The 22,637-nt window shown below is 34.5% G+C and overlaps 4 protein-coding genes across 8 annotated transcripts; 2 read left to right on the top strand and 2 right to left on the bottom strand.

Annotated features, from left to right (window-relative positions):
- On the top strand, positions 1-5,761 carry LOC108343933 (NAC domain-containing protein 75). 5 transcript variants are annotated; one of them, XM_052867664.1, is made up of 7 exons: positions 1-22; positions 1,302-1,545; positions 1,859-2,036; positions 2,299-2,873; positions 3,479-3,766; positions 4,310-4,405; positions 5,064-5,761. In XM_052867664.1, exons 2-7 carry the CDS (start codon positions 1,420-1,422, stop codon positions 5,151-5,153), a joined length of 1,353 nt encoding a protein of 450 aa, XP_052723624.1. In that variant the 5' UTR covers positions 1-22; positions 1,302-1,419; the 3' UTR covers positions 5,154-5,761. The 5 variants fall into 5 exon arrangements, with proteins under 5 accessions (XP_052723624.1, XP_052723620.1, XP_052723621.1 ...); XM_052867660.1 differs by lacking the exon at positions 1-22 and adding an exon at positions 582-733; XM_052867661.1 differs by lacking the exon at positions 1-22 and adding an exon at positions 715-853.
- Positions 5,762-11,669: 5,908 nt separating this feature from the next.
- Positions 11,670-13,283, top strand: LOC108344872 (leucine-rich repeat extensin-like protein 4). Its single transcript, XM_017583394.2, has one exon. It carries the CDS (start codon positions 11,809-11,811, stop codon positions 13,075-13,077), a length of 1,269 nt encoding a protein of 422 aa, XP_017438883.1. The 5' UTR covers positions 11,670-11,808; the 3' UTR covers positions 13,078-13,283.
- A 684-nt stretch (positions 13,284-13,967) lies between these two features.
- Positions 13,968-16,984, bottom strand: LOC108344925 (acid phosphatase 1). Its single transcript, XM_017583464.2, has 3 exons — positions 16,477-16,984; positions 14,424-14,633; positions 13,968-14,341 (listed from the first exon to the last, which is right to left on the bottom strand). The coding sequence occupies exons 1-3, from the start codon at positions 16,842-16,844 to the stop codon at positions 14,164-14,166; spliced, it is 756 nt and encodes a 251-aa protein (XP_017438953.1). The 5' UTR covers positions 16,845-16,984; the 3' UTR covers positions 13,968-14,163.
- Positions 16,985-17,342: 358 nt separating this feature from the next.
- LOC108343864 (uncharacterized) lies at positions 17,343-21,009 on the bottom strand. Its single transcript, XM_017582279.2, has 2 exons — positions 20,163-21,009; positions 17,343-18,226 (listed from the first exon to the last, which is right to left on the bottom strand). Exons 1-2 carry the CDS (start codon positions 20,762-20,764, stop codon positions 17,575-17,577), a joined length of 1,254 nt encoding a protein of 417 aa, XP_017437768.1. The 5' UTR covers positions 20,765-21,009; the 3' UTR covers positions 17,343-17,574.
- Between the last annotated feature and the right edge of the window lie 1,628 nt (positions 21,010-22,637).

The following is a 22,637-nucleotide window of genomic DNA, read 5'->3' as shown; positions in this document are numbered from 1 at the left end:
AGCACTCCAGCTCAAAGCCCATGTGAGTTTCTATCATCCCTTTTTCCCTTATTTCCATCTGGGTGTCTCACCATGTCTTTCTTTCTTTCTCTCTCTCCCTAAAAATCTTAGCTTTAATCTGTTATTCTCAAATAATGAGACCGTAATTCTGCCCCATGTCGTCGTTATTACTCAAACTCCAAACTTTCTGACACGTATTAAGAATCACTGTTTACATTTAAAAATCTATTAATCACCATACATATTACCTGTTCTGCCTGCTAACTTTTGATCAAAGATTAACACTGATTGATTAACCACATGACACAGAAAAATGCAAATGTTTTGAATCAAAATTAAAATTTCACCCCATAATTTTCTTACATTAAAAGACTGGATACATTATATAAACAATCTGTATGTACTGATTCTGATTCGTTAACTAAATGTTTTCGTGGTTCTTTGGGATGTGTATTTTTTTAATGATTTTATATATACAAATATAAAATAAGACACAAATTGTAAGGTTGGTAGGAGATCCTTGATTAGTAACAGCTATGTGGCCGTTTTGTGGCTTTTGCTTTTGTAGTCAAGGCTGAAAGAAAGGTGTAATACTAGTAGGATATGGGAAGAGAGAGGGTGGATTTTGAGCTTTAGTCAGAAAAAAACCAACCGGGTTTTCTTTCTCTTTTTCTCTTTCTCTCTCATAAACCGCCTACATACATGCACTTCTTAAATTAGCAAAGTCTTAAAGGTACTATATGTGTGTTTGAAGCAGCAGCTAGCCACCTTTTCCTTTCTTATTTTTCTCACTGCCTTCAGTTAAAGTATCTAGCTAGATAGGGAATTCTGGTGTTTTCCATGGTTAAACCAGGTTTATAGCTCAATCTTATTGTAACTCCTTCCTCTTTTTCCTCCTCTACGCTCTTCTTTATCTTATCCTCACCGAATACTTTCCTTCTTTCCTGCATATTCTCATCTGGGTTCTGCAGATTTTTTTTTTCTACGATCGGTTACAGTCGCGTACACGCTAGGGAGTTAGTGTTTTCCATCATCATTTTTTGTCCATATTCAAGATTTTTCCCTTTGTTTGCAGATTTTTAGCCTACTTTTTCTCAACCGGATCATCATCTACATGTTTAATTTCTTAATACACATATTTATTTTCCTGATACATGTATAAACAATTAGCAGCTCTTCAAAAGTTAAGAAAATGATTAGCCATGTTATGTATCGTTGTTTCTGCTTTCTTTGTTGATCATTTTGGAGAATTTGAAGTTTTGATGGATCTGAATTGGGTCTTGGATTTTCCTGTAATATAGAGCAGAAACTTGGACATGCTAAGTGGTGGACTGTTCTATAAAAAGGGAGTTGCGGTAATATATTTGAAGGCATCTGGTTTGATCAAGAGAGATAGCACACGCACGCACACGTCACGAGATGAGTAAGATCAGCAACTTGAGTTCTGTAAGCAGTTCTGATCTCATAGATGCCAAGCTTGAAGAGCATCAATTGTGCGGATCCAAGCAGTGTCCCGGTTGCGGACACAAGTTTGAAGGGAAGCCGGTACGGAAAAATATCTCAATAATATTCTTTCCTTCACTGAAAAGCCTTTGACAGTGTATGAAGAAGAATCATATCATGCACAGCCAAAAAAGTATAGCCATATCTGTATGCTTATAGAGCTTGTGCAATTCATTTCATGGGGTTTCCCTTTTTCATTTTATGTCACTGGTAAAGTTTCAGTATTATTATTTTTTGTTAACTAAAGCCTTCAACCCTCTTTATTTTCTCTTTCCCTTGTATTATTCTTCTTGTTCCTCTTTTCTCTTTAGCTTTTGATTCTGGTTTTTCACTTGAATTTCAATGGCGACTGCAGGACTGGCTAGGCTTGCCAGCAGGAGTGAAGTTTGATCCCACAGACCAAGAACTGATAGAACATCTTGAAGCCAAAGTGGAGGCAAAGAACATGAAATCACACCCTTTGATAGATGAGTTCATTCCAACCATTGAAGGAGAAGACGGAATCTGTTATACCCATCCAGAGAAACTTCCAGGTGTGAGAGATATACTGATAAAAAAAATTCAAATCTCACTACTTTCCAAGAGTGTTAGAATTATCTTCTAACCATCTTATCCATTATTCCATGTCATTTTTTAATTCCCAGTTAGGTTTTACTATATAGAGAGAGAGACCACCAAAGTCTCTTTTGGGATTTTTAAGAAACTTGTACTATAATTGATATAAAGAAAAAGGGTTTTATTTGTCAGTTCACCTAACTTTGATTTTTGGGTGTGTGGTGGATATGTGTCTGACAGGAGTAACAAGAGATGGATTGAGCAGGCACTTCTTCCATAGACCCTCAAAGGCTTACACAACTGGGACAAGAAAGAGGAGAAAGATTCAAAACGAATGTGACTTGCAAGGTGGAGAAACCCGGTGGCACAAGACTGGTAAGACCAGGCCAGTGATGGTGAATGGAAAACAAAAGGGTTGCAAGAAAATTCTTGTCCTCTACACCAACTTTGGAAAGAACAGAAAGCCAGAGAAAACCAACTGGGTGATGCACCAATACCATTTGGGGCAGCATGAAGAAGAGAAAGAGGGAGAGCTTGTGGTGTCCAAGATATTCTATCAGACACAGCCAAGACAGTGCAACTGGTCAGACAGAAGTGCAACAACTGGTGAAGGAAGTGGAGAACCTAACAACAGTAGCAGAAGGGACAGTGGAAGTGGAAGTTGTTCTTCCAAAGAAATTGCTACTCACAGAGATGAAATGTCTGCTGTTGTTGGTGTCCCTCCAATCACAACTTTCACTCATCACCCTTTGGACATTCACCATCTAAAACCTGATCACTTTAGCTTCATCCCTTTCAGGAAAAGCTTTGATGAGGTACACTGCACATACATATACACAATCATATATATATATATATATATATATATATATATATATATATACACATATCATTCAAACGTGCCAACATGTGTATATATATATGGCATCACACTTGATTGGACACTTGCATAGTTTTGATTTTAATTGGACACCTTTTTTTCAAATCAATTAATTGAACGTGATGTCTCACTTGCATAGCTGCCAAAGCTAACATAATTCACTGAATTTCAACATTCTTTTGGTAAAACTATAGAGTTTGCTTTTGCACCAAAAAGTGAAATAAGACATGAAAGGATTAAGGTAGCTGATGATATAACACCATTGCTTGCACAGACAGCATGAATCTGTACGACCATGCTTAATTATAAATCAGTTTCAACCAACCACTGCCTGTTTACCTACCGCTGAAGGTAACAAAAATGCAACAAAGTTACAGCTAACATACCAAGAAAAAGAAACATGAGGTTGACATGTTCTTCTTTTTCTTTTACTTTGATTAACCTTCAAAAAGTATATATAAATGATAGTATGCGTTGTATTCTTGTGCATAGGATAACATGTATATAGTTAACAGTTGAATATGATGGTGGAAAATGCAGGTTGGAATGGGAGAGGCTTCAACAGCAAGGGAAGTGGTGCAAGCATCAGGTTCATGTGAAGAAGTGCATGAACGACAGAGAGCACAGCATGTAGTTCATCATCATCACCAACAACAACATCAGCAACATGCTCATCATCAGATTTCAAACTCAGCTTTTCATATCAGTAGGCCATCACATCCCATCTCCACCATTATTTCTCCACCTCCCCTCCACCATACTTCCATCATTCTCGATGACAACTCTTACCATGTCTCTAGAATAATGCTCCAAAATGAAAATTTTCAGGTAATCACCACTCAATTTTCTCTTCTTAAACATTATAATATATATACATGATCATATTTTTCTTCCCTTTTGATTTTCATAATTGAGAACTACTGTAGCTGTTACCAAATAGCATTGGACCATTGGAAAAGAGAAAGACTGCACTGAGTAAACATAACAGTTTATATCATGAACTTGACTTGTTAAAATAAGTTTAAACAGCTTAAATGGTCATAAATTACTTTCATATGCCCCCTAAAATTTTAATATAAAAATGTTTATAACCATTTTTTATTTATAATGATAACAATAAATTGTAAAAAAAGGGAAAAAATATAAGCTAGTCAGTGAAAGAAAGAAAAAACAGATGAGTGAGTCTGCATGGTATTGTGCATGAGTCGGAGTGAATGAGTAGGAAAAGCTTTTGTGAGTGCTTGAAAAATGAGAAGCATGAAACTGTCTTTTCACTTTTTAAATAATGTTGAACACGATGATTAAGATGTGTGCTTTGAATTTGATTGTTGACCTTGGAAAATGCATCTATGGTATTTGTACACTTTGCAGCAACAACAGCAACAACATCATCATAAGCTTGGAGGAAGGTCTGCGTCTGGTTTGGAGGAACTCATCATGGGTTGCACTTCAACTGAAATCAAAGAGGTAAGAAAGAACTTTTTGACTCAGAATTATATGAACTTTGTGTGTCATAATGCCAAGAGAAAAGGAAAAGGAGGGCACATAATTCATAGAGAAAAATTATAAAATAAAAAAACATTTTTTACTTAATTTTACTTTGAGGTTACGTTTTTCTTCCTATTATACACTGAATGAAAGAACAACAGTAAAACAAAAAGTGGGACATCAATCGAAGCCTTTAAAGGAAAAAGACATTCTTTATTTTGTTTTTGAATTGTACAAGAGATCGAAACCACCAACATAATTCGTTCCTCTCATTAGACTACTTCTAATGTTTAAAAGTTTGATCTTTGTTCTTTTTTTTTCTTTTATTCTCATAAACAAGCTATTAATTAAGACTGGGTAAAGTGAAAGCAACTTAATTTTATTTTCTTTTTTCAATGGGCCGTGTTTGGCAAGACGCCCATTGACGTTTGACACTTTGACCATGATGTGGAAAAAGACTATTCCTGATGAACTATTGAATTTCCATTTTCCATAAATATCTTTTCTTAGTTTATGAAATGTAAATTCAATAAAATTTGGAGATTAAATAGAGTCATAATATTCTTGAAGTATATAATGATTTTTCCTTGTTATTATTACTTAAGATTTTGATTACAAACCCTAACCCTACTTGCAGGAGTCATCCATGACAAACCCACAAGAAGCTGAATGGTTGAAGTACTCTTCTTATTGGCCAGACCCTGACAACCCGGATCATCATGGGTAGAAGAGGGTGAACCCAACAAAGAAAAAAGTGAAGAGAGAGAGTAAGAGAGAGAGAGAAATGTAGAGAAAAAACAAAAACCATATAGACAGCATTATAGTCATCATCATCATGAAAGCTTGAAGCGTCTCTCAAGTTTCCTTTCAACAAAAAAAAGGCCAAAGAAATAATATCCATAGTTTGCTCTCTTTTTTGTTTCTTTTTCCTATGGAGGCCTATTTATGAAACTTTGGTGACTCTCACAAAGGAACCATAACAGTATTACAGTGTGTGTGCAATGGACAAGCTGGAAAGAAAGAACAAAGGGTGGAAGATTGTAAATCAAAGAGAAAGAAAAGAAAAGAAAAACCCAAGAAAAGGCTGCTGTCACTTCTGACACATGGAGAGGGAGAAACCAAAGTAAATGTATCCTACTGCATCAAAATCATCACTATTTTCATTACTATACCATTCCCTCCTATAATTCTTATTATTTTATTGTTTTCAAATGCTTGTACAATTTCACCTTTCTTGTTTTTTATACCACAAATATACCAATGAGTTTGTGCAAACTGCAAACCACCTTGTTCCTCGTGCTGTAGCTAGTCATTACTTCCTTCTTATCCTTAAATTCTTCTTTATGTTTATATATATATATATATATCATCACATTCATATATAAAAATGAAAAATGTCCAAAAGAGTGTGTCATTACGCTTCACTTTCTACTTCTTTTCACATTTTTGAAAGGTTTCAGAAGGGAATCATATATAGCTTTCGCTTTCTCTTTTAGAAATATATATATACATATACATATATATCTATATATTTATATATGCATACGTATCTATCTATGTATGTTACCGATAACTTTAAGTCGGAGCCTCATGACGGTGGAAGAATTCATAGCTAGTAAGTTACTCTCGTGTCCTCGGTTAAGTTTAGAATTTATATCAGATTTGACAGACAAAAAATATATACATAATGAAAAATAAATAACAGAAGGTTGAAATCCACTTCTGTCATAATATATATATATCTTGTTAAGTTGATGGTTGTATATAAAAAAATTGGTATCTAACATGCATACGATTTAAGCATTATAAGAATGCAGGATATATAAGAGTATACGCTGCTTAACTGAGCGAGTATATCGCAAAAGATTATTTTAATATTTAAGTTTTAGATATACAATGATATTAAATATTTAAAGATAAGAAGATTGATGACAGTAACTTGATTTAATTTGAAATTCTGCATTTTATCTGATCTGATGCACATCCATTACCATATATCAGAGTCACACCATAAGGTGCACCACGAATCTTTTACTGGTGCTGATGTCTTCCCAGTAGAAAAGAAAACTTACTTTAGGATATGAAGTTCAAGAAGATCTTTTGGTTTTCTTATGGGACCCCTTAAACTGACCAAAGATCTCGTCTTTGAACCGTAACACTATGTAATGTGTACACGAAAACACGACTATGACAGCATATATATGTGTGTGTGTAATGAAACTATTCACTTTTAATTTAAAACCATTTTGGAAGTTTCATTACTTGAGAAGGAATCTATGGAAAAAATTGTGTCTGCTATGGAGAACGAGGGAGCAGAAGTTCAAATCTCTTGATTGAAATATTTTGAGTTTGATTTTGAATAGAACAACACAAGCTATACGTTTATTGGTGAGAGATTCTTTTGTTTCTATTTTTTAGAAAAGAGAGTGATACTACGAGACAGACACCTCTTTATTACTTTATTCTGCGTTAGATTCGATCTTTTTCCTGCAGTGTTACAGAGAAAAGATGAACTAATCCCATCTGAAAGAGATAGAGAGAGAGAGAGTAACGTGCATGTTAATGCTATCTTTTCTTTCATGGGACATGCATGATAAAGCTAAAATCAAGATGAAGAGGGGCAACTTCATTGTAGTTTCTGAAGGGAATAAAGAGAGAATATATAAGAAGACAAGAATAAACTTTTTAGATGCTTTTTATTTCTGTGTTCTTTTTAAATTACTACGTATCATCTCAAAACTCCAACCTTCTCTAAGCTTTGGGGTTTGTGTGTGTTAGGAAAAAGAAAGATCTTTCTAATCATACATGCATCTCATTGTAATTGTTAGGGTACTCGTATCGTTTAGAGATAAAATAAGGTCTATATAATTATAATAAGTAAATGCAAATCTTATCTTACAAACCAATTTTATAAGGTCTATATAATTATAATAAGTAAATGTAAATCTTATCTTACAAACCAATTTTATAAGGTTGAGTTAGGTTTAAAGTTCACTTATTAATCTGGTATCAGAGTTAGATTAGAGTCTATTTTAACAAGTCTATTTTAACAAGATGTGTGTGGATATTTTATTACACTCGTTGTTCCTCGTATTAAGTCATTAATTAGGTTTAAGAGGATGTTCATTAAGAATTAGTCAGGGAAATGGTGGGTTGGTGATATGAAACTAGCAAGAGGAAGTGTCTCTTTCCACATGCCATTTAAAATTTAAAGGAGACCTAAAAAGGTGATATTCAGTTCTTTCACTTTAGGGAAGATTTTGGATGCTTTTGAAGTGAGAATATAGTGAGAGAGATGAGGGAAGATTAATGGCAGTGAGTGTTAATTAGGGTTAGCTTCTTGGTGTGGCAGAGATTTGGTCCCATAAAGAACTCACACATGGAATGGTCGTTGGTTGTGCAAAGAGGAATATAACAACATAACATGCCTGTTATCCAACTTTTCTCGATTCTTCCTTCAATTTTTCAGACCCTACCACTTTGGTTTTCATTTCCTCCAATCATCTTTTTCTTTTCATCATTTATAAACAAATTTCAAAGTTATTTTACTTCAATTATTGGTGTAGTATTGTTAGTTGATCTATTATATATGTTAATTTTTCATATTTCAGTCTGAGTTCTTAAAATAAAATGTATATAAAATGATAAAAGTATATATAAATGACATAACTGTGACAGTGTTACCATGCACAATATGTCATTAAAATATCAATAATTTTTTTATTTATATCGCTATATTAGGGGATAATTTTTATGTTACTATAACCTAAATTATGTTATGAAGACTACTACAAAATAGTTAATGGGTCCAAAACCAGTTTTTTAAGATTTACAATGTGTGCTTGTCTTTTTTTTTCTCTATAACCGAGACTGAGCTTAATTCGATGCAAGCCCAATCTTTTGAAGCCTTTCAATGTTTCTTCCTGCACCCTATCAAATTTCTTCCTATACCTTATCAAACTGGATTTTTCCTTCTGGAAAATTTTTCAAGAAGACACTCATCCCACTGCTATTCCGGATCAAAACTTCCGGAAGTCTGTGATGGAGTGCATGAAAAAAATTGATGGGTACAGAAAGAAACAGATCATAGACTTGCTCCAAAAAATACAATAAGTCCAGGTTAAGTAATTTCTTTCTGCACCACCATAATTCCTTTCCGCACCTCCATATGTATGAAAATCTCTGCTTTGTAATTTTTGTTTAAAGTCTTTTTCAAATTTTACAAGAAATTTTTCCTATTATTCAATCTGAAAGTCAAAACTAAAAAGTATTTTCGCATAAAAAATGTTTATGGATTATGTAATTCAAAAATACTTTTCAGTTTGGGATTACACAATAATATGGAAAATAATGGCTTTATAATACACATTTACATTCATATACCACATATTATAAAAATAAAGTGGTCATATAAAAAAGGTAAACTTTGGTAATTTTAGAAGAAAAAAAGAAAATAAATAATAAGGAAAAATAGTGCAAATTAATGCAAAAATATTATTTCTCAAATATGTTGCTCTCTTATATGTGAAAAAAGTGTGAGAGGTAAAAAAATGTAGCACTGCGACAGTGACATACAAGATGTAGGAAGAAACCATAGAAATACTCTTATGTCTAACTTCTTAAAGCCATGTTTTGGATTTAGGATACAAGATGAACCAGAAAAGCCCAAAATGCAGAGACAAGAAAAAGTATATCAGTGTATCAAAGAAAAGGCTATAAAAACAAAAAATTAGATCTACGTTACGCCTACTTTAAATCTGGACAACTCATTGAATATTGATTAAGATGAACGTTATGTTCTTAATAATTTAAACATAGTCAGCAAAAAGAATTAAATTAAACCATTTTTACAAGAGAATTGACTACTTTGAACATCTCAACAAAAAAGAGTATCATTTTGAACAAAACTAACTAATACAGAGATCAAAATAAGTATTAAGCCTTAATCTTATTACTTTATGCTCAGTCATCATCCCAATTGACTAATTCTATGAAGTTTTTTCCTCCAGTGTTTCTGAACATAGAAATTTGCAAACTTGATAATGAGAAGAAATTTTTTGATGCAGCATTTTCTCTGGGCAAGTCCTAATCCAACAAAGGTACATGCAGACAGCAATATGTTGATGATGAGAATAGATGAAGAAGTAAAGGCAAAGGAACATAACATTTATGCAGCAACAACCCAAAAGAATTGAAGATGGGACCTAAATCAAACCCATGTTGCAATAATTACACGTGACCACACCACACCTAACTGCTAACTATTCACTTGATATTGATGATAGCACATGCAACTAGCCATTAATATAGAGTGTTTGACTAAATTAAAGCCAGAAGCCAAGAATGTGAAGAATGTAACAGATACACATTGATTTCCCTAATATCATTATGCCTTACCCTTTTGCATTTGGCAATAAATAACATCTTCCATTTCACTAAGTTTTAGATTCATATAGCTTTACAATTTTGGAATTATATAATGCTTAGTTTGAGTATGACCTGTCATATTACTCAACCACAGACTGTGTTGTGTCACTTTCTCAGTTTCTTTGATTAATTGTGTACTGATAGAACAAAGAGTTTCATGAATAAATTATGTTATAGGCTTCAAGCATTGATTTTCTTTTTATATTTTTAAAACAAGCACTTTAGTTCTTATATTTCTAAAATATGGTAATTCTTTCTTAGATCTTGTACTATATTTGATCAAGGGACTGACTGTAACACACTTTAAAAGATACAAAAATGAAAAGTCATTATTAAGACCAAATCTTAGGTTTTTGTTGGAATAATCTAAGTGTAAATCTAAATGTCACTTAGGAATAATCTAAGTATACTTAAGTTCTGGTGGCTATGATTTGAAAATTCAATCAGTTCCACTTGTGTTGCAGAAGATCTGAACAAGAGGAATCTTACCCTTTATTTGTTTTATAATTGGAACGAATATGTTGATGACCAGCCATAGAACTTGGAAGCTAGCTGCTTTTGACTAGTAATCAGAATGGCGTGCGCTACCTTTTTCTCCTCTCAGTTTTCAAACCAGATTTCCTCTGCCTAATGATTGGTTGCTGGAGCATGTTCTCATCATTTAGAAAAGAGAACTGAACACTGAATGTCACTAACTTTTGCTGAACTTTAGAAATTGCCATTGTATAGTATAAATCTGGGAGCATACTTCACTCAGAATCATTTAAAAACAAGAAATTCCTCCACACTGCTGGGAAAGTTTCTGTACCCTGATGCCTCATGATATTCAATGTCCCCTTTTGCTGATACCCTTTTGATTATTTTAATTTTTCTCCAAGATTTACACTTTCTCAGTTAGGAAATGTTCAATTTTGCTGTTTATTTCAGCAGACTAATTTGTCATTATTGCAAGTTGAGAACTAGAAAGTAAAGGGGTTGTTCCTGCAATAAAGAGCTATTTATTGGGAATAGTTTGATTAGGGCTATTCTAAGAGTAAATGAAAGTTAATTAGTGTTTTCAAAAAATTCTTATGCAGCAATGGAGTAGGCACGGATATTTGGTAGCTAGTAGCTACCAACTGGCAACCATTCATCAGAAATTAAATTCCCTCTACCAGCTCCTTAGTTTAAAAGTACCTTGTGTTTTTTCATCCTTTTGTTTTTCTCCTTATTGCTTGGTACAAAATGAGTTAGCACAGTATCAAATCTCTTAAATGTTTTAGAGTTTCCAAAAGGACGAAAGAGTGTGAACTAAGTTACATGCTCTAATGCTCATACACAGTCATGCCAAGTACACATCAACTTGACCCTTCTTCTGCTTTCTGGAGATGATTACAAGTGGCAAACACCTTTTCATTTTCACTAATGACATCAACTTTCTTAAATTACAATAGCCAAAATCTTGTTTAGATGCTATGTGTATCATCATGTGAATGCTTATTAATGCGATCATTTTATTTCAACTAATGATCTTAAATTCAAGTGACCCTTAGAAAAATTTATCCATCGCCCTATGGTTAACTAATTATGTGTTACTGTTATTTTCTAGTCTGTAATTAAGACCACAACACTGAAAGATTATTTGCTAGCATGCAGCCAATAATAATAAGATCTATAAAAGTTGTGGCAATTAGTGATTAGTGAGACCATCTCACCTTGCCACACTGTTCTGACACTGAAATTTTCACTCAAAGAAGTCAACATCTGTACAGAAAAAGGTGTACAAAGGTATGCCTCAAACAAACGCATTACATAAACTAAAAAGAAAATGGGAAAAAAGAAAGGGAGCATAATCAGCCCCACCACCACCAGTCCACCACTCTCTCTTCAATGTAGCAGCCTTATTTGGGTTTTGGGCAAGCTTAGTTAAGAATCATATCCTCTTGAATTAAGCATTTTGGCATCTTCAGCTAAAAATGGAGAATAGCTGCATTCTAGCCTTTCTCATCTTCATTCTACATTCAAGTACAACGAAAGCTGTCTTCAGTGTTGGTGGTGGTGTTGGTGTTGGTGTAGGTGTAGGTGTAGGCGTTGGTGTTGGTGTTGGCAATGGAAATGGGGGTGGCAATGGTGGAATGGTTTGGGTTGGAGGAGGGATTAACAGCCCAGAGCCCCCTGGATATTCAGTGCCAAAGCCTGAAGGAGCTTACACAGCTCTCCAAGCTTGGAAATCTGCAATCACTGAGGACCCTCTTAATGTTTTAGAAAGTTGGGTTGGTCCAAATGTGTGTTCTTACAAAGGAGTCTTCTGTGCAAATCCTCAAGATGAAATGGTTGCATCAGCTTTCCCAGTTGTTGCAGGCATAGATCTCAACCATGCAAATCTGAAAGGAACTCTCGTCAAAGAGCTGTCTCTACTCAGTGATTTGTCTCTTCTCCACCTCAACACGAACAGATTCACGGGTTCTGTTCCTGATACATTCAGAGAGCTGGTGTTTCTGGAAGAGTTAGACCTCAGCAACAACCAACTTTCAGGTCCTTTCCCTTATGCTACCTTGTACATGCCAGGCCTCATCTACTTAGACCTAAGATTCAACTACTTCTCTGGGGCCCTTCCTGAGGAACTTTTCAGCAAGAATCTGGATGCAATATTTCTCAATAACAACCAGTTTGAAGGTGAAATTCCCCAAAACTTGGGTAGCTCCCCAGCCTCGGTGATAAACCTGGCCAACAACAAGTTGAGTGGAAACATCCCAGCAAGTTTGGGCTTCATGGGTTCTAAAATAAAGGAGATTCTGTTCCTCAATAACCAGTTAACTGGTTGCATCCCTGAAGGAGTGGGGCTATTCACAGAGATGCAAGTTTTGGATGTGAGCTTCAACTCACTTATGGGTCATTTGCCAGACACGCTGTCATGCCTTCAAGACATTGAAGTTCTGAACTTGGCTCATAACAAGCTCTCTGGGGAGTTATCAGACGTAGTGTGCTCTTTGAGAAGTCTTGCAAATCTAACTGTTGCTTACAATTTCTTTTCGGGGTTCAGCCAGCAATGCTCAAGGCTTTTCTTTAGGAATGTGGGTTTTGATTTCTCCCTAAACTGCATTCCTGGGAGAGACATGCAGAGACCTCAACCTGAATGCTCTGTCATCCCAGGTGGTAGCCTTAGTTGTCTCAGAATCCCCACACCAAGGCCTCTTGTTTGTGGTTCAATGGCTGTAAGTAACTCTAAGCACATTGATCCTTGATGGTAATCGCATTATTAGTTACATAACAGGTTGGTCATAGCTGTTCCATTAATTACTGCTACCAATCTTCATTCACATTCTGCTAATTTACTTCTTAAAAGATTCCTTGTGCATATTCGTAATTATACTTGTCGTGCACGGGTATATATATATATATATATTCATGCCTATATCTTAATGGAAATTTATTTGGGATGCTTCTAATATCTACTCTATCTATCTACCTTGACCCGCATCATCAAAGATGGATAGCTTAGTTTATGTTTCCCGTGACATGCTTGCTTGATATTAGCTACTTTATTTTGTACTGGTTTATCACGGGTTCTTCAATTATTCCATCAACAACTTCACTAACCACATTCGACAAGACCCTACTTGATAGCTTCTAAACAGGTAAATTTCACACCACTGTAATGCACTAGGTTACATCACAAGGTTATATCTAAATTAGTTGGAAAGGTGCTCCTGTCTTCAATAATACAAGTGAGGATATTGCATGAGATTGCCATTGTGGCTTGCTAATACTTCAAGATACACCAATTATTAGACAGGTATTAATGCAGCAATAGATATGCATACTGCATAGATTGCACATTAGAGATGCCCTTGTTTAAACACCCTCGCAAGTTTAAAATATTTAGTGCTATTTGGTGAAACCTGCTAATTAAAACACAAAATAAAGTAAAATTAAGTTTTGATGTGTTTTTTTATCAATTTTTTTTTAATATTTAACAAAAGATATCAAATAAAAATGTAATACATTTGATATCTTAAAATTTAATATCAACACTTTTTTTTTGGTTTAGAGAGACAATTATTATGAAACTGTTGTTTGAAAAAGATTTAAAATCATTCCTCAAAAAACACCCTGATGTCGATCTAGTTAGAGGTTTAAATAATCTGTTAGAGATTCTGGACTCAAACTTCAGCACCATTGTTGTACAATGAAATGAAAAATAATCATTCCCCAGTTTTTAAATTACCATGTTGCAACAGACAACAAGCATTACATTACCATGAAAAATCACGGCAGGGAACTACAACTGGGAATCGTAAAAAATAATACAGACTTCTGAGAAGACATTGCTATGGAATATAATACATTGGGTTTGGGAGTTTGAAAGACCGTGCGGCTACTGCATAACCCCACAAATCACTCCACTGATCCCCAGAGCTCCCATGAATCATGTAGCCTTCGTTCTCCACCTCTTCTCTCTTCTCAGACTTGTAACTAATGGCAGGTTTGCCTTTATCAGAAGACCCTCTGTTTCGTTAACAAAGAATTTCAGTTGAAACTTGTTCAATAAAATAAGATACATATTTCCAAGAACCAGTAATTTATGTACCTTAAGATAAGTCTCTCCCAATTTCTGTACCCTGAAAGCAGAAGGTTTGTCTCCGTGGCATTCCTTTGATACTCACTCCTCCCAGTTAAGAGAAATATCTTGAACCCCAATTCCTTAAGCTCGTTATATAAAATTAAATTGGCTGCCAAAGCTGGGGCAGCAGCCGAGTGCACCCAAGTATCAAAGGAAGTCTCATTGAAGATCTCAAATCTGCAGTTTAAAACAAAAGCCCATAATCAACTTCAACAAAGAAATTCTCACAAGCAACTGCCATGGGTTAAGAAAATCACTTATAGATTTCAGTTTTCACTCATTTTAAATTGAAAGAAAGAACACGAGTCTTTTGGCTAAAATTAACTTCCGATTACTAATAGTAACCACATTGCATCTATTCATTAATCCCCCCAATTCCAAGACATGAGACCGAGAGCCATTGATATTTGATAAAGTACCCTTCCTAGTTATACTACGTTACAACTTTCAGTTATTCTTTAACTTTAGGCAACTTTTCAATTCGTCAAAATAACAGAACCCTTAACAATTACAGTTACAGAAACTCATTTTCGAAACAGTTCAGATCTCCTTTTCCTAAAGGCTAGTTACATCGAGTGTTATACATCCAGCACTTTTAACGCCCATCAAAACTTTCATCCAAAAGCAACTTCTCAACTTAAGATTCTCTCTGCAACATCAATGATAAGAAAAGATGCATTTGAAAAAGTTAATTTACAGCTATTTAGACTTAACAAATAAAATAAACACTTGTTTAATTTAATTTTTTTTAAATATGATATGAAAACAATTTAGCCTATGTGGTTTTAAGTTTGGATTGTTCCAAATTCAGTTTAGAAAGGAAAAACAACTTTGAAAAATATCTGGTTACTCTTAAAAGTATGTTTGTACACTAAAATTTTGCCTTAAATCTCAGTTTAATAGAAGACTTAGGGTAATCTTGTAAACTTGGTTTACAAACTTAATTTTAACCCAAACATAAGATCAAATTTTAATCCAAATAGGTATTATACAAATTGTAATGCAAACATACGCTTGACCATAATTATATACATCAATTTAATCTTGTTTCTACTCCAAGTATAAAAGTGACTTGCACATAAATAACTAGATAATAAAAACTTATTTAATACAATGATCATCCATCTATACTATTTGGTCAAATAATTAAGCCTCAAACAATTTTTTTATCTAGTAAACCATTTTCTTTCGGCTAAATGGAACAATTTAAATATAATAAATAAATTTATATATTTTTTGGGTAAGCTAATGCAATTTATATTATAATTACATTGGACAGGGCATAAGAATTGCACTACCAAAGAATAAAACAATTACAGCTGGCATATAGGCGTATAACAATGGCATTGCATCATACTTTGAGCTACCCCTGCCTCTTCTTCATGTCATTGACCTACCCATTCAAGATAAACATCACACTACCCATCCCCTTTGTCTTTTTCTTGCTTCTGGTAAAAAAACTTCAAAAAAAAATTCATGCAGAACTTTCAACCCAAGACAGAAATTTGGATTTATATGACAGTTCAGTCCGAATTTATAATTCTCATTTTTTACAATAACGAGCTCTTATTTTAATAAACATGTTTTTTGTAAGTCTAAGATTTCATAAAAATGGACATTCTATAGACCTTCAACAACTAATGTTCACATGCATGCCCAGAGATCCAATTGGACAGATCCAACATTGATTCTTTCATACGTGTCAATTGGACAGATCATCCATATTGACTACAGTAGATGCAATTGGAGTATATCAACAAACTTCGATAGCCTATTGTACCATTATTTCATGAAAAAGTTATTTAAAAGAGTAGGTTAGAAAATGTACTGTTTTCTCTAGAAAAGTATCCTATAAAGCTGCATTGTATTTGTATTCAATAATTACTATACGATAAATTGTTTCAACAATGGTTAGCAAGCATTTGGAGCCTAATGAGGTTCAGGACAAACACATTCCAATCAAAATCCTAGGGCTACAAAACGCAAAACTCTAAAACCAATCAGCATAATCATCGCTTACCCGAATCCAATTTCTTGATAGTAAGGCACGTTGGAGAGGAGCGTCTCGTCGATGTCGAACACCCACGCGTCTCTTCCGTCTCCGACCATCCTCACGCTCCTCGCGAACGCCAACGACAAATTCCCAACAACTTCGCAGTCCCTCCGGTACCGCTCTCCGGTCATGTACTCGGCCACGAAATCCACGCAATTCACCGGCACGCGCTCCCACGCCCCCGCGTTGTTCGTCTCCACCGCCAGCCTCCAGCTGTCGCAGTAATCGCTCGAGATTGCCTTCTCCGACGGCAACCTCAGGATCGGCTCCGACCGAATGTGGCTGACCGTTGAGAGGGCCACCAGCAGGGACAGCAGCCACACGCCGGAATCCATCACCGGAAAACAGATAGGCCGCTGAAGGGATCCGGTAGCCGGCGACTACTTTCTTTTTCCTTTTTCTATATATAAAATAAAAGGGAGAAAGAAAAAATTGGTTTTTAGAATGCAACTGAATGGAACTATAATTCCCCTTCGTTCGCATCGGGCTGAGTTTTATGGGCTTACAAAAACTTGATCCTAATTTGTTTTTTTTTAACTTTCTAAAATTATATTATATTTAAAAATAAACTTTTGCAGAAAACAAACACATGAACTAGGCTGACTTTTTGAGTTTTTGCGACTTAATCCCTCATCAAAATTAAATCTAATTGGATTAAAAAACTTTTGTTAATTTATATTTTAAAGAGTGTTTGATATATACATTCTTTTTAAATTTTCACTAAAATATTAGATGGAAAATGTTGAATTTCTTATTTAATATGATTTAATTAGAGGTAATAATAAGTATCAAAGAACTGACTTAAAAATTAAATATTAATAATACTATTTGGATAAATAAATAAAAATTTGAATATATATAAGCAGACATTTGCCTGCTGTTTGTTTGTCTGTACAGCTCAGTGCAAAAAATGCTGCTAAAATCACCTTCTAATTAGAAAACTCAAACACGACAAAACAAGAATCGGTCCAAGCTGCAAGCTCAAACCAAAGTTTTCACATTGGCTATCACTGCAGCAGATGGTACCACATAATTTAAGGAACACAAACACAGTTTAATGTTTGACTAGGGAAAAGAAACATGTTCTTCATGACAAAGCTCTTTCCTGAGTTTATGCGAAAAGAGCTGGCATGCATCCATGCTAAGATCAATGGCAGCAGAGAGTGCAATGAACAAAGCAGCATCAGCCATGCACGTCACGTGCTGTGCTCCAACTTGCACCAGAGGTTTGCTCACTTTGCCTTCACCTTCAACAGTAGAACCCATCACAAACCCTTTTCCCGGTAACCTTGAACTCAACCCTGAATCCTTCATCACTTTGTAGTCAATGCAGAATTGGCCACCCTTTTTCACATTCATTGTGGCCTCAGCGATAGGTACGGGTCCATTCTCAGCAACAAGCTCGAACTTGTAGCCCAACCCATCTACGGGACCTCTCTCTCGCCATGCTTCTAGTCGACCCCATGGTTTCCAGCTACTCACCGAGGCACCGTTGGGCCGCAGAATGAGCCATGCACCTGGGTTTGATCTTGACACTCTATCTGAACCGGGTGAAGGAACAAACGGGGTGATCATGGAAGCAGCAGCAACCGGTGAGCCAGAGAGATCATGGATCGTCACCATCCAACCCTTTCTCTCCCTCCCATGACGCTCTCTAACACCCTTCAAGGTTCTCCTCCATCTGCTGAGATTGTTGCCGAAATCTGAAGGTAGAGACCTGAATTTCCAACAGTAACAAACAAAACATTTAATGTATCTTGTTTTTATATTTTTATAGCACATGTTTATACATATCATATCATGTGTAATCTAATCAAATTGTCATTACTTTTCTAAAGATTTGAATAGTCAAAAGGCACAATATCTTGTGGCATCAATATCAGATACTAATGCCTGAAGAAAATAAAAGGATATACTGTTCATGACTGGTTAGGAAGTATAATTAAACTGAAAAACATAATAAATTTAGTAAGACAAGAAACAACCTAATAAAACTGTCAAACGTGGTAGGATACTAAATTATGAGATATTGAGACTGCAGGCAGATCAGTGGCACATGGGAGGGAATCCATGGCTGTTTAGTTTCACAGTTTGGAAAATCTATGCTGTCTGTTTGACCAAACAGGCACATGCAGGGAAAACTTAATTTAAACTTGTCAAACAGTTAGTTAATTCTAGCTTGAGGAGAAAGTGAAAGAAAGAAGAAAGGTAAGAAAGAGAGAAGAAGCATGAACATGAATGAGGTGAATAAGGTGAGAGAGAGAGAGAGAAGAGAGAAAGAATGTGGTAATGGTTAGGTAGAAACTCCATAGATATGGACAAACCAGCCAGCCCAGATGCCTAACCTCACCTTAATTCATTACTATAATTAACCAAACATATTAGACCCACCTCTCATAACTTTGCCAACCCACACCGATAATCCTTGCATCACAAAACTTTCCCATAACCACACAAATTCACATGTCACCCATTATTAGCTTTCTATTTCTCAAACCCATGCATGCTTCCTTTTTACTTCAGATTCTGTGCTGGATTATTTTGGTGATGCATTAAAATTAACATTAAAAAAGTTAATATTTTAAAAATATTTTTAATATATTTTAAAACATTAAAATTATTGTTCATCAATATATTTTAAAACAAAACAGAAAAACTTAATTGAAAATTTAAATTATTTATTTTTGGAACTAAATGTTGATTTTTTTAAAATATATTGACTATAGTGTTCATCAATATATTTTAAAACTCAGGAAAAACCAATGAAAAATCTAAATTCTTTATTTTTTGGACTAAAGCGTAAGCAGTTAGTTTAGTTGACTTTTTAAAAATTATATTAACAATCTACTGAATTAATCTTCATTGTTAATGTTTTTATATTTTTTTTAATATTTACTAATAGAAAAACACAAGCCCTCGTGATATTTAATATGGATATAAGAAAAAAATCCTAAACAATAGAATTCCAAATAATTGAATTGAACAAAATATATACACTTTTTACATCCCAAAACAGTTACAATTTCAGTTATTAAATCTGAATTTTAAAGTACTATTAAAATTCGATAAAGTTACAACATGGTAATGAAGCTTAAACGATAATCTAAACCGGCCACAACTTAATTAGGTCCGGTCTCTCAAGTACTTTGTTTCACTTTTCAATTAAAAATTGAACTTTATGATAAAAGTTTGTAATAAAGTTCGGTATGATTGAACTTTAATTGAAGAACAACCTCAAAAATACAAATTTTGTAAATAAGTTTGGTTAAAATAAAAAAATGTGGACTAAGTTCGAAGTTTAACGACCTGACCTCTAATCAAAACATGAAGAAGAAAGAAAAAATTGAAACAATTTTTTTTTATTTCACATGTTTAACCTGTAACCTCTATTTATCTTTGCAAAACTCGGCGGAAATTATAAAAATATTTAATTTTTAAAATATGTAAATGGAAAAAGGTGAAAAAGATGAAGTGTGTGTGTTAGAGTCGTTGGTTGATTAAACAACTATAGCACAGAGTAGCAGAAGAGTGATTGAAAACTAAAATGCACCATATTATTATTATTAATTTTATTATTATTATTATTATTATTATTATTATTATTATTATTATCATTTATTATTATTATTGTAAAAAATAGAAGAAGCACTCACCTCGATCTTGAGTTACGATCAGCGCTGAACTTACAACTGAAGACAGGCTGTCTGATATTATTCTCTTGAATCTGGAAAACCACCGGACTACACTCCGGTTCGCCGCCGAACTGGAACACGAACCGCGGATCCGGTTCAGACCGGACCGCCATGTGGAGCCGAATCGAGGGCTTTCGGTTGGGGTCGGAGCCGGTTTTGTTCCTGCGGAGGCTGAGCCAGCCGCTGTGGAAGGTGATGGGGCGGTCCCGAGCGGAAGTGAGGTCGAGGGTGAGGGTGAGGCGGCCGAGGAGCTTGGCGGCGGAGACGCCGCAGGCACGGGCTGTGCTGCCGGAGTAGACGGCGAGACGGAGGGAGATGGGACGGCGGAGGGTTGCGGAGTCTAGGTGGAAGCCGGGGGCGGCTGTGACGGCGTCGGGAGCGGAGGAGGAAGAGGGAGAGAGGGGGAGAAGCGCGGTTTGGGAGGGGAAGTTGGTGGTGCGGATTTTGCAGAAGCATGGGGTGGTGGAAGGGTGGACGCCGGAAATTGGTGGGGCCTTGGTGGCGGAGGGAAGGTTTAGAGCGAGAGAGTCTACCATAAGACGCACGAAGGGGCAAGGATCCATTGTTACCGATGAAACCAAAAGTGAAACTGAACGACCTCTTCAAACGTGGATGGTTTTTCTAAGACATGTATGCAGTAGTTGTTGCAGTGTACGAAGAGAAGACAATGATGTTGTGTTATGTTACAATTTCACTGCTGCCTCTCTCTCTCTCTCTCTCTGGTTCTGTTTCATTAGAGTGTTGTCTGTGAGTTTTTTGTTTTCTTGGGGGTTTAAGCGAACACACGATGACGCATGGAGAGATATGTGATGGTGCCAATTTATAGCTGGAAAATACATTTTTTCTTTTTCACTTCTAAAACTTGCCTCCCAATATTTATTACAAATTAAAAAAATTCATTTCATTTTTATTTACTAAATAATTTTTACTAATAACAGATAATGCATATTATATAAAGAAATAGTATTTAGAAATGTATATTGATTTTTTTTAATGAATTCACATTCTATTAAAATTTAAAGGTTAATTAATCAACTTTAAAAGGCAGTAATGAACATCAAATGAGAAAAGGTACATAGACAAATACTTAATTATGTTCTTAATTTGCATGTTGATACCTCAAACAGCTAGGTGGAGTATGTACGACATTGTCTTCATCGTAAGTAGCATATGAAGAATAGTTTTTTTTTTCTTTCATCTGTCTTTATACAGCATTGACCATGCTAACATGCATGATTTGTGATAATACGTAAGGTGCCAAAAAATAAATTTGGTCAGTTACTTTATGGTTTATTTTAACGTCGGTCCATTAAAACTGAATCATATAGGTTAAAAATATAATCCGTTTCATAAGTTTCTTTTTATAACCTTAGTATTTTTATTTTTGAATTTTTAATATGTAATTAGTGTACGAATTTTTTTGACTAAATGAAGGAAAATATATGAAAAATTTAGAACCATTTCAGTGTTGATATTTATAGGTCAACCCAATGTTATATTTAACAATGATTAACCTTTTTAACATGTTCATATGAATCCTGACGTTCTAAGATGGAAATTTTCCCTCTGAAATCACGTCGTAGAAACATCAGATAGTCAAATTAATGAAACCAAACTAAAACAAAGGAAATTTGCTGCTAATTAAGAAATTAGTTTCAACTAATTATTCATAATGTGGGTCAAAGGTTTTAATGATATTAGTCATTATATATATTCCATATCAATAATTCGTATTAGTACCATAATTAAAAATAAGTCCAGAGCAGTTAAGGAGAAAAGTTTTAATGTCAAATTACAATTTTGGGATCGTTGAAAATTATATTTCACAACTTAATACAGAAGAATAGTGTATTTATTATATAAAAAAAATAGCATAAGAGATTTTATTTCAAAAATTGTATATATACTGGTTGCATTTTCATTTATATCAAATGAAAGTCAATTTCGATTTTTTTTTCAGGCTTAAAATAAAATACACCACATTGATTAAAGTGTCAAAAAAGGATAATTAGTAAGCATTTAATAATTAAAGAAATTAACTTAATTGGAATTTGTTTGGAGTGATATAATAAATAAAAATTAATGTAGATATTTATTAACATATTATACCATAAGAGAAAATTGGATCTTAATGTGGTTGGTGGGTCCTAAACAGCTGGATTTTGGCTGTCATCACATTGTAAAAGGAATCTGATTTGGACAGACCAAGACACAAATTTTCCTTAGTATTATTTCCTTTGCATAATCTTTGACTTGACGGCGGATTTCTATATTTTTCATTATTTTTATTATTATAAAAAATTATAGGATGATAAATAACAAAGTGCAATTTAATTTCTAGTGTCAACTCTTCGTTTTTATTTTTTATTGCATGCTTAGATGAAAAAATATTTTTATAAATTAAAATTGAATTATATTACTTTTTATGAGTTCAAT

Source organism: Vigna angularis, chromosome 8 (genome assembly GCF_016808095.1).
Source record: "Vigna angularis cultivar LongXiaoDou No.4 chromosome 8, ASM1680809v1, whole genome shotgun sequence".
NCBI lineage: Eukaryota > Viridiplantae > Streptophyta > Magnoliopsida > Fabales > Fabaceae > Vigna > Vigna angularis.
Note: the sequence above shows the minus strand (reverse complement) of the source record. Positions and strands in the feature narration are given on the sequence as shown.